Source organism: Patella vulgata, chromosome 5 (genome assembly GCF_932274485.2).
Source record: "Patella vulgata chromosome 5, xgPatVulg1.2, whole genome shotgun sequence".
Classification (NCBI taxonomy): Eukaryota; Metazoa; Mollusca; class Gastropoda; family Patellidae; genus Patella; species Patella vulgata.
In genome coordinates this window covers 13575030-13586959 of record NC_065883.2, presented here as the reverse complement: position 1 = coordinate 13586959, position 11930 = coordinate 13575030, and the positions used below count along the sequence as shown (strand labels likewise).

At 34.9% G+C, this 11930-nt stretch overlaps 1 protein-coding gene and 1 long non-coding RNA gene across 6 annotated transcripts in view; one reads left to right on the top strand and one right to left on the bottom strand.

The window, feature by feature from the left end:
- LOC126821084 (U3 small nucleolar RNA-associated protein 25 homolog) overlaps positions 1-11930 on the top strand; it is a 35266-nt gene that overhangs the window by 7060 nt on the left and 16276 nt on the right. Inside the window, exons 1-5 of one of the 2 annotated variants that reach the window (XM_050549391.2) lie at positions 5962-6110; positions 6831-6891; positions 8117-8228; positions 9679-9948; positions 11147-11227. In XM_050549391.2, coding sequence (XP_050405348.1) covers positions 5983-6110; positions 6831-6891; positions 8117-8228; positions 9679-9948; positions 11147-11227 — 652 coding nt within the window. In that variant the 5' untranslated portion in view covers positions 5962-5982. Of the gene's footprint in view, positions 1-5961; positions 6111-6830; positions 6892-8116; positions 8229-9678; positions 9949-11146; positions 11228-11930 lie in introns of those variants that run through there. The other variant, XM_050549394.1, reaches the window with a different exon arrangement.
- LOC126821095 (uncharacterized) lies at positions 740-5858 on the bottom strand. 4 transcript variants are annotated; one of them, XR_007680254.1, is made up of 6 exons: positions 5765-5858; positions 4357-4489; positions 3955-4038; positions 2969-3021; positions 2270-2681; positions 740-1906 (listed from the first exon to the last, which is right to left on the bottom strand). It is a non-coding gene; the product is annotated as an uncharacterized LOC126821095 (long non-coding RNA). The 4 variants fall into 4 exon arrangements; XR_007680251.1 differs by having other exon boundaries at positions 740-1890; XR_007680252.1 differs by having other exon boundaries at positions 2274-2681.

Sequence of the window (11930 nt, the reverse complement as noted above, 5' to 3'; positions counted from 1 at the left end):
TCCGATGCAACGAGGTCTGGGTAATATTTACCTTCTTCAATGGATTTTATTACAAAACACACTGAAGTCCCGATTCTAGACACCCAGCTCTACGCAGTACAATTTCCCTTCCAGTGGTGAGGGACAGGGAGACAAGCAATGACGGGTCATGTCACTTGTATGGGACTAAAACACCGAGGTCCCAAGACGTGTTTTAGTTTCAATAATCCTGATCTGTCGAGAGAATCTGGAGGAACTCAAGATTGTTAAATTCTTCGTACTGAAGAATGGCAGACTATCAAAGTTTCATAGTGGGCGCTTGTTGAACGTTCTACAGTGCCCTTTCTCAGACCCATTTATGTCCGTTCCCAACCCGTTGCAGGGATCCCAAGTGACTCAAACACACCAGTCTGCCACTTTCAAACGAATTCTTGTTGTTTAGCTGACGGTGCCCTAATCCTATAGACAGACATCAATGATAGCATCTTGTAGAATCGGCGGCGTATACACTCATGCCCATTCCCGACGTGCATGAGTGCAACTTGATGTAGCATTGTTTCATGTGTCACCGTGGACAGTATAAGTTACATTACAAGGCTTAAATAGTGAAGTGGCTAGGGAAAAGAGTTGTCTTTTTTCCCCCCGTCATAATGCCTCGCTCGCCTTGACAATTTTCGAGTCGCGTGTTCAACTGGCTCTTTTTCAATTTTGTCAATTCAGAACGTTCCTTTTCAATATATAAGACAAAGTCAACAGCATGTTTGATATATTTCCAATTGTTATATTCTCTACATGATTACAACAGTATTTTAGCACAAAAATGACAACATTATGGAGGTGATAAAACCCAAAGAAAAAAATACAAAATATTTACGTCTGGTAGAAATATACAGTACTTTCTTTAACAGCATTTTAAAGGGTGACAAATAAAAACGGAAGAATGGTACATTGGTTACCTCCCTTACAATGCCTAGAAAATGATCATGCCACATTCCCAGATCATCAAGACCTGTATTGTGACCAGATGACTAAAAGGTTGGGTTTAGTGTTAAAATAAGATCTGCAAGTTGTTATTTGACTAATCAATCTATCACATTTAAATCAAAAACAAAAGACCAACTATGGTTACATTTTGTTAGTACTATCATAAAACAACCTATTGGATCTTGTTCTGGCAAGCATGTTTTGTTCTATCAGCATGATTAATCTATGATAAAAATGAAATATATACAAGCTCAAGAATGATATACAAATTGCTATTAAAAAAAATTACTATTTCCAAAATAATAAAAAAGGAACTTAAGATTCTGATTTACAATACAGAGATTAAATGGTGGCTAACATGGTGCTTAAGTAGTGATTAATAAATAACTTCAACGTTTCAACATACACAACTCTTCAGCTAATACAAATGGAGGACATTTTAAATAAAAATTTGCAAATTCACATATACATATATATTTATACTGACATGACAACTCTTTAAATGCCATGAAGGACTTTCAGGATCGTTCCATTTTTGAAAAAAAGTCTGCATGGCATTTTTATCTTCAACTTTCTTTAACTGGGTTTATTTTGTATTATAGGATTCTAATGGTCAGTGACAAAAAAATCGAGTTTGAAGGATTTCCAGGTATTGAGGATTCTATTTGCAAAGCGATTGACGAATATGTATTATTTTCTTAAAATGAAAAAGCCCTTACAAATATACAATACATTTTGATTAACTAGAAGAAGATGGCATCTGTCTGTAATTCTGATTGGCTGTTACCAGGTGTTCCTCGACCATATGCTCTTCCAGATTCTTCTCCATATCCGGATCCTCCAGATGATCTTAGAGGTCTGTATGAATCGTATCCATTATTCGCTGTTGCACCATTGATGCCCCCATGTGGAGGGGGATCTGCATCCCTGAAAAAATAATTATCTATGAAAGATGATGCAAGGGATCTGAAACTAGTGCATTGGGTATTAAACATTCAACTATTATACATTTATTTTATTATTTATGGTTAAAACAATATTTATTTCGAGAATATTATACAAATATAAAAGCATAAAAAATAGGATACAAAAAGTCCCATATAGTGAACACGTTCCTGATCCAATTCACAATGCACTAACAAGATAAGCATTGAAATGTGGATAGATTTTAATGCTTTAACCCACTATGTCAAAATTACGACAAACTTCTTTTAAGGAATTCGAAATCAAGAGTTATACAAGTTATTGTCAAACTGATGTATCTACACGGACTAAATGGATAAAAAATAAAAAGTGACGATTATACCTACTGTCTATAATAGTCGCTGGCTGCCCTCTCTCTACCATAATAGGGATCTCGCTCAACTGGTGTTCTATCGTAAATACGCTCAGCTGGGTATGCTGATCTGGCATCTCGTGTTGGCATTCTTTCCCTTTCATACGGCGATGGGTAACGCTCTGGAAGCGATCTTTCTGGATATCTTTCCCTGGGTGGTGCTGAATATCTGTCTGTTGGGGGAACTCGGTAAGGATCCCTTGGTGGAAGGGCCCTGTAGTAATCTCGTTCTGGGTATGGATACCTTGAGTAAGGATCATATCTATCATAATAGGAAGAGGGAGCTGGGTAACGATCATAAGGGGATGGTCTTGAGGGACCACCACGATCTCTACCTCCCCCTCCTCGGGGGCCACCTCTACCTCCTCGTCCTCCACGGAATCTGCAATACAATAAGAATTATTTAATTTTAAATAACATCCTATCTCTTCGCACAAATCACATTTACTGATGTTTGTATCTAACAAATCACACGCAATTACTACAGATAACTAAACATCTCATTTTAACCATTTTGAAAACGCATTAAAAAAATACGGAATACAAACGCTACTACAAACTATTTGAAAGTAAGTTTACGCTGTTGTAAATCCTTCATAAACGAAAAACATGCAGGACGGTTCAGTATCGCAAAATCGATGTGAACGCATCTATGATATATATCCTTACCCTCCGCCGCCACGGCCTCGTTTCGACCCATCTCCTTTTTTCCCATGTGATATCTGCGCAAAAATAAGAGTTGAAAAGGTAAACGCTCAACATTAATAAGAGGTGTTCAACGCAAAAAAACAATATGTACTATAAATTATAAATGAACTGTGTGGCTATGTAAGAGCTTCTTTTCATTCTTCGTTCCTCGGTTAAGGCGGCTTGAAATAATTATGTGGTGTTGTCGGATCTTTGTAGTTTCGGGGCTTCTTTTCTTTCTTCGTTCATCGGTTAGGCGGCTAATAAATGTTATGTGAAGCAAGAAATGGTGACATGAAAAAAGGTGTGTTAGTTTCAACATAGAAATGGAAAGAAATGCTGAGGAATTTTACTGATGAGGTAGGGATGTAAATATTAGAAATACGGCTAGGTTTGAATTAAAGAGCATCTTTTAGTTTTTGTTTGGATTTCCAACATAATAGTATACATGTGTTGTTTTCAAGACCAAATATAATTTATTTACATCCCCAAATCGATTTGTTCATTCACAACGCAGCAAAAATAAGCTCAATATTAATAGAACAAATTGAATAACGGCAATGCGGTTGTTTCTTTAAACTCTGCTTTAACGCTAGGCCTATTCAATAAAGAAAAAAGTAAATTGATTAGACATTAAACGCAAAACAATTATGTTTACGACGGCGAATAAGCTGGACTGGAAATTCAATGACGATAATCCTCTATGTCGTAAAGGAATCGACGCAAACCTGAAATCAATATGTGAACAAAATGTGTGAATAAACAAAATTCATTATCAAATCATTAATCTTTTTCTTTTCCATTTCAAGAATAGTCTTCAATGTTAAATAGATACTTCTTTTATTCATGCACAGAGATTTAACATTTATAAAATTAAATAGAATCATGAACAAACCAAGAACGAGATTGTACGATTTGTATTTAAAACTCCTCTGAATCCATCTTTCAACTTCATTTTATATATTTACCTCGACTCTTATTCTTAAACCACGGATGTTATAACCATTTAACCCTTCAATAGCTGACTTGGCTTCTTCCTCATCGTCCATATGCTGGAAATGGAAAGGTTGAAATGATAAAAACCAACTTTATCTTTTTTCACAAGCTGATTATAACTACATGTATATGCCTTGCCGAACTCTTTATACGAGAAGCAACTGAATAAAGTTTTGAGTAATCTGGGCAAATAAAACTTGCACCATAGGAGGAATAATTAGTAACCAGATTATGAAATGGATTGAAATCTAATCTTTAATAGGAATAGGACTTCTGGTTCTTTCAAATAGTCTTTATTATTCTTCATTAAAAGACAGTCATGTGTGACAACATTTGAATTCCCTAAATTTATCTAGCGAAATAGATTACCGTACCACAAATCCATAACTGGAGAGAACAGCACATTCAGAAACAGAACCATATTTTTCAAATATTGGTCTGAGGTCATCTTCTTGAGCTTCATGGCTCAAATTGCCAATGAATATCTTGGTTGACATTCTTCCTACTCTACAAATAAACACAATTTATTGGTATTAGTCTTAACCTTAAGCATAACCATGAAAAAATTAACCTGCAGGAAACAGGACTCTACATTTTTTAGCCATTTACATAAGGGAAAGGGCCCCAATTTCACTTGCACAAAAACAAAAAAAAATTGCATGCAAAGTTTTTGTGTTTTAACTTCTTGTACATTTAATAGGTTGGTGTGTACTGTATGTGTTCTGCAGATACAAATGTATGCAGAAATTTATTAGGTTATCTTGCAGTAAATATGAGGATGGGTTAATAATTATTTGGTGATCAAGGGAGATGTGTTGTACATTGTCAATGTGTTGTATATTTGTGGGTTTTTTTTAACAAGATTTTGGTTTTTGATGTACTATTGTTGTGATTCTATTTAAGCTTTTTTTTTCACAACAATAATGAAGTGGTACTGGATAGGATAAATTAAATTGCAACCTGGGGCCCGTTTCACGAAATATTAACCAAGATAAAATCAAAATTTTAGTAATTTGATTGGATAATATTAGATCGATTTTAGTGCTTAGCCAATCAAAATTGAAGTATATACTAAAATTTCGATTTTATCTTTACTAAAGTCTTTAGTTAATTAGTTAAAATTTCGTGAAACCGGGCTCTGTCCTGTGTTTTATATTTGTTAACCCTAGAACTGTTGTGGTACTTCCATGCGTGGCTTCTCTATCTTTCACATGGCTGAAAAAGCATTGTCACATGGTGGCAAATATTCCAGAACAATCCGCCTAGCCTATTGTTTGAATTGGATGACTGAAGAAATATTTGCATTGTTCTGTTAACCACGTGTCCCATTGATGTGGTGATATCCGGCAATACTGCCCTCAACCCATAGCAAAAATAGAACGCCGTGTTACGTGTAACGAATTCACAAATATTCAGTTGTTTCCAAACAAGCTCAGCCATATAGTTACGTTACAGAATTAATGCGGTTGCGGCATAAAAAGCCATTTCATCATTAAAGACTACGCAAAACCTTCGCGCGTTAATCATCAGACTTGAACATCCAGTTCTACATTGACAGAGCAAAGAAAATTACTAATGAAAAACAAACTGGTAAAAACAAGTCTACATAATTTGCCAAAAGAAATAAAGTGAAAACGACCTCATTTTTCTTACCACGCCATCAAAGTCAAAAGGATATAATTCTAGACGAAGGTCTTGCTATATAAAACGTATACTTTCCTCTTTGATGCGTGGACGTTGTATATCACATCGATGCATTAAAAATTTACCCAAAATACTTACTTTGTTCACGTTCTTTGTCCGATTACTTTCTTAGCTCTTTGCTCAACTGGCGACAGCGTGCTCCCAGTTTAATGGCGTCAGTTTTACAAGAGCGCTCTCGTAATATCTGGCACTTGATTGGATAAGCTAAATTTAGATCTCAGCTTCTACCAATCAAAATGCTGTTTACGCATAAGCTTTATCAATGGAACTGCGTGCGTCGATTGCGGAATGTAAACATGGCGCCGAAGAAACGGCATGGTAAAGTGGTCAAAAAACAACGTCGTAAAATCAATCTTCACGCCCTTTCTTACCAGCAAAAGCAACACCTTAAAGAATTTGGGGAGGTCCACCCATCGGAATCTAGGTGAAAATTAGCAGTAGTTTGTTACGGTCAATGTGAAAGATGAATAGGTTTAGACACGTGGTCTTGACATAATCTACTTTTACTTCGATTCTAGTTATTAAATTTGGTGAATAGAATATTTGCGCCGGGGCATAAATTCAGATGCCAGTCAAATCAAATATTATCGTCCAAATTCATTTTACCTGTTATCATTATTTCCGAACTTATCTGTTCTATTTGATAAAAAGAAAAGGTGTGTAGAGTCTGCAGACTATTTGATTCAGGCTTAATATTATAATAATCATAATGATATGATTAACTTAACTTTTATGATTGCACTCCCTATTGACACGGGGGGGGGGGGGGGTAGTGGTCTAGTGGATTTGCAGGTGCGTGAAACTATAAAGTCTGTCATTATAAGTCAAGTGGCAGCATTGTTTCGATTCCCTGCATGTAGGTCAATGTGACAAGGGGAAGGCTTTATAGGGTCACCCGTCCAACCTCGTGGGTTTTCTTTGATTATTTTCCTACTGCTAAAGACCGCTACACGCAAACGAATTGTTGAAATAAAATTGAACCATATGTTAGTCCTGAAATGACATAGTTTGTGTCAAGTGGACGTTAAACCCCATTTCTTTCTCTCTCTCCTAATTGGCAGCTGAATGATATATGTACTATCATTTGTTAGTATGACAGCAGCCTATACATTTATTTACATGACAAACTTTTATTTTATTGTAGGGAAGATGAAGTGAAAAAATACACACATGTCAAAGATGAATCAGAAATAATAAAACCAGAGGTGGGCATTTTTAGTTTACTAGATTAGGCTACTAATTTCAAAGTGTAGCTTAAACATACATTATGCAAGGGCTAAATCTGCCTATTGCAGGTCTTTCTTTAGGCCTGAAATGTTATCTAAATTATTGATTAGACATTAATTAACTTATCCAGGCCCTAATCAACTCCGATGGCATCGGATTTCTCCGATATTAAATAGATTAGAACAGTTCAGCCATATTTTGATTTAAGCTAAAAATGAAGGAGCGAGACTTAGCTTCGAACAACCACTACGGTGGTTGAAATTATTGCACACATCTTATCAAACCTTCAAAGGCTAATTTCTTCACTCGCAATAGAGTAATTTGAATGAAATTCTCAAATTAGTCATTTACATTATCTATTTTCGATCTATTATATTATAGCAAGAATAGCTAGCTCTTTATCTAAATCTTACATTATGTATCTTTAATTGTGTACATAAATACAAATACATTCAGCTAACCCGAGATAGATCAGAGTAAATGCCCAGCAAAACAAAAAAAATCGACAATCAAAAATATTAAAGTGAATGACAAAGCTGTTAAATAGGCACAGATGTATGGCCCATAAAGTGTCAACATTGACCCAGATGTCATGGTTAAGACAAAACTGTGAACTTCAAGAAGCTATTAAAGAACAACTTCTCTCACAGGCAATCTCAGTGGCAGGTTTTTTCTGTAGACAACATCTCTTAAGAGACAATGATTAAAAACCAGCTAATCAAAAGAGTTTTTCTCCTTTGATGTGTTGAGTTAGGCCTACCTTAAACAGCCTTTAAAGAGATACAAAACTACAGTTTTTCTTAAAAGAATAGAATTAGTAAGAAGCTCAGAGCTGAAAGGGGCCTAATGAATGAAACCTTTCTTCTATAAGGTGTTAAACTGCAGTACAATGACTTTGAAGGGATAAAACAATTGATAATTGGTTTATTCCATTAACACCTTCTTTAGTCCAGATTACACTGAATCCAGCTAATAGCCTTGATTATGTTAAAACTATAGACTGACCTACATTCACTCCAACTTCAAGTGTGCTTTAAATTATTGGGGAATTATTTATAGCATTTGAAATTTTCGAAATTGAGACATTTTATAAAAATAATCAGGGTTTCTTGTCTTAGGTCCAAATTATCTCAATGTAATATGGTCAATAATTGTTTATAAACTTTTTATGTTATTTTCTGTCACTGATTTTTTTTCTTTCAGACTGACAAGGTAGAGGAATCGTCTGATAGTGAAGGGGAGAAAACTGAGCATCCATTCCAAGAATTACTGTCAACAATAGATGGAAGAGAAAATGATTCACATATTTATGAATGTAATTTATAGAATTATTTCTTAGATGATGTTAAATTCACAGTTGTATGTTTTATGGTGGGTTTGATGGCCGAATGGTTAGGGTGTGCGAGCTTTATCATAAGATCTGTCATTGTGTCAACTACTGAGGTATTGATTCCCCGGTGGTTGTATGTGACAAAGAGTAGGTTCGCCTGTCCAACCTCATGGGTTTTCTCTCAGTCCTCCGGTTACCGTTTCCTTCCACTGCTAAAGACCCAACACCCAAGTGAATTATTGAAATAAAATTGAACCATATAATAGTCCCAAATTGACCTAGTTTGTGTGGAGTGGAAAATGGGGGCACATCAATGTTGGGCATAATCAAATATTTGACACTGCAGTGCACAAGCTGAGATTCAGTTATGTATTCTGTGATTATATCACATTGTGTTCACTTCTGTATCTGGCCAACAGTAAAATGCTAGATTTATCTGAGGATACAATTAAAAAGTTCCCTTTCAGGGGCGGATCCAGAGGGGGGGTTTGGGGGGTCCGCCCCCCCCCCACCCTTGCTCAGCTACATAAAAATTTTTTTTGTAAAACAACTTTTTTTGTGAGAAAAGTGTCATAATTGTGCTTTATCCTTTATCGTCAGATGGTGCGACAGGATGGGCACTCAAAGCGCGAGATAATGATATATGTGATATCAAAATTAATGCTTTGCATCAATAATTAAATTGAATCACAATGTCGTCATCGTATTAATTCATAATAAAAATTGACGTCAAACAGGATGTTGGATTTCTCTGTTTAAAAAGCTCAATGTGTATGTAAATACGGCAAAATGACAAAAGAGACTATTTATTTCTCAAAAAATTTCAAGCCAAGGGGGGGGGGGGGGAGGGAGATACATTTTCTCAGGAACCTGGCAAACCCCCTTCTGCAAAAATTCCTGGATCCGCCCCTGCCTTTATTTGGATTCAAAATAATCACCCATTCAGGTATTTTTTTTTTGACTAATTACTCTTTAAACATACATTATGCAAGAGCTAAATCTGCCTATTGCTGATCTTTCTTTTGGCCTGAGATGTTATCTAAATTATTAATTAGACATTAATTAACTTATCCAGACCATAATCAACTCTCGATGTAATTGCTAGCCTGTGATATTTACTGGATTAGGAACCGATTTGCTGCTTTTCATTCATTAATGATTTAATCATGAATTGGATAATGGAGTCTATTTTTTTTATCATACCGACTTTAATTATGATGATTGAGGCTAGTCCGAAAATTCAATCGCTAAATTCTCGGTTTAGAGTGGATCAATTTGATTGAAATTTTCTGCAAATTCCATTTACATTATTCTAGTTTTTAACTATTATAGTGAGAACTGCCAGCTCTTTATCTAATCTCCCATAATGTATCTTTAAAGTAACATTTAATACTAAAATGTAGCCATTATTCTGATATTTTTGGAATTATTTTAGCATCCAATGATGAAGAAGATGAAATGGAGGAGGAAACTGGTGATGAGGAAGAAGAAGATATAGAATCAGATGATGATGATGTAGCTGATCAGTCTGATGAAGACGATGTAGGTGATGATGATGATGATAATGATGATGATGAAGATGGTCAGTCTGATGATGAAGTGAAGGAGGAAGTTGATGATGATGGTGAGGAGGAGGACGACGATGGCATTGCTAATGCGGAAGAAAATAATAATCAAGAGGTGTCACAACAAGAAATATTTCCAGGTATAGCATTTAACCCATAGCAGTTTAATATTGAAATTTGAAAAAAAATGTTCACTGGCTTATTTTTCCATAAAGGTTCCAATGGACAAACAAATCATTCTTAATGGACAATACAAGGTACATAAAACAACTTGAGCATAAAAAAATATCTTACTCATAAATATTCTGTAAGAGCTCACAGTTCTCACTATAATAGTTAAAAGATAGTCAAATTACTTTATTCTGAGCAGATTTATGGCTGTTTGAAGAAATTTGTAGTCTTTATTGTCATTGTTAAAATAATAAACAAAGTCTCTATTGTCCATCTTTTAATTAAATTATTAACTTGCAATCTTGTTTAAATTCTTTGAAAATCAAAACCATCCGATGGTCTTGTGAGTTGATTATGCGCTTGGCATGTGAATAAATGTCTAATTAATGATTTATATAACATTTGAGGCCAAACGAAAGATCAGCATTAGTCAGATTTAGCTCTTACATACTGCATCTTTAATTTAGAGTTTTATACTTATAGTGTCCCATGTGCATTAGTCTTGTTCATGCAGATATGTAGCACATTATTGAACCCCATTTCATTTATCTATTGTGTATTTCAAAATAGCAAAAAGAAGAAAATTTAGAATTAAACTCAAGAGCTAGAAATACATTTCATCTCAATCATATGTCAATTACTTATAATCTTTTAGTGGCATTTAGTAACTAGATAGGATAATAAACCATAACGTTAGCGTGATAACTTTGAGAGAATAATCCTCGGAACATCGCTTAAATATATTAGTATCGGTAGTTATTTTCCATAAGTTTGTGTTATCGTTCATAATATCAAGCCGTAACTCTCACGTGCCTTGGCCTTTTACGATATTAATCCAGAAAGAAAATGGTAGTCTAGGGGTTTAGCGCATACGCTTTAGGTCATAACATCTGTCATTGACTCAAGTGGCATGGTTTCGATCCCAGTTGGTACGAGACAAGGAGTAGGGTTTTCTCTTTTCCCCCCATGTCCTCCAGGTTTCCTCTCATTGCTTAAGACCCCTGAGGGCAATCAAAATATTGAAATAAAATTGAACCATATATTTGTCCCAAAATGACATGTGTCAAGTGAATGGTAAAACCAATTTCTGTTTCACATAGAGGAAAACATCTGTCAAATTGACTGGTGTAGCAATTTGTATAAATATTTTTCTGTGTTTATTTTAAGAAATAGAAGATATAGAAGTTGATGATAAAGAGATTATAGATATAAATGATGATAAAACAGATTATCATGTACAAGATTCAGGTATTAAAAACACAAAATCTGTAATAATATTTGTTTGGGGTTGGTTGGTTCATTGAAAACTTTCTTTAAATACAATTTATTTTCAATTTTATGTTGAACAAATTAACTAACCACAATTCATAGTTTTTGAACGCTAGTGCCCGAAGCTCTAGTTAATTATATAAATTCCTGCGCGCTGTCATTGAGTCAACTGGCATGGTTTCGAATCCCCAGTTGTACCTTACAAGGAGTAGGGTCTGCCTGTCCAATCTCGTTGGTTTTCTCTGGGTCCTCCGGTTTCCTCCCACTGCTAAAGACCCCTATGTGCAAACGAATTATTGAAATAAAATTAAACCATATGTTAGTCCTGAAATGACTTAGTGTGTCGAGTGGGCGTTAAACCCCATTTCTCTCTCTCTCTGAGTCTCTCTCTCTCTAATTATATAAATAACAATATTCCAAGCCGTGAAATAACCAAAATGTTTTAATTAATTGAATTTTTTCTTTTATCTCCATCACTCCTTCAGATATAAAGAAAATATAATCCTTATAATCTGTTATTAATCCTTATTAATCTACTGTATGGTTTCCAATTGTTATCTATATATTGCACCACATGTTTGTTAAATATCATTATTTGCTTGATAACGATATCTGTATGTGTATCGAAACGTAGCATGTTAATAAATTCAGAAGTAGTATATCCATATAAGTGTTTTTAGTA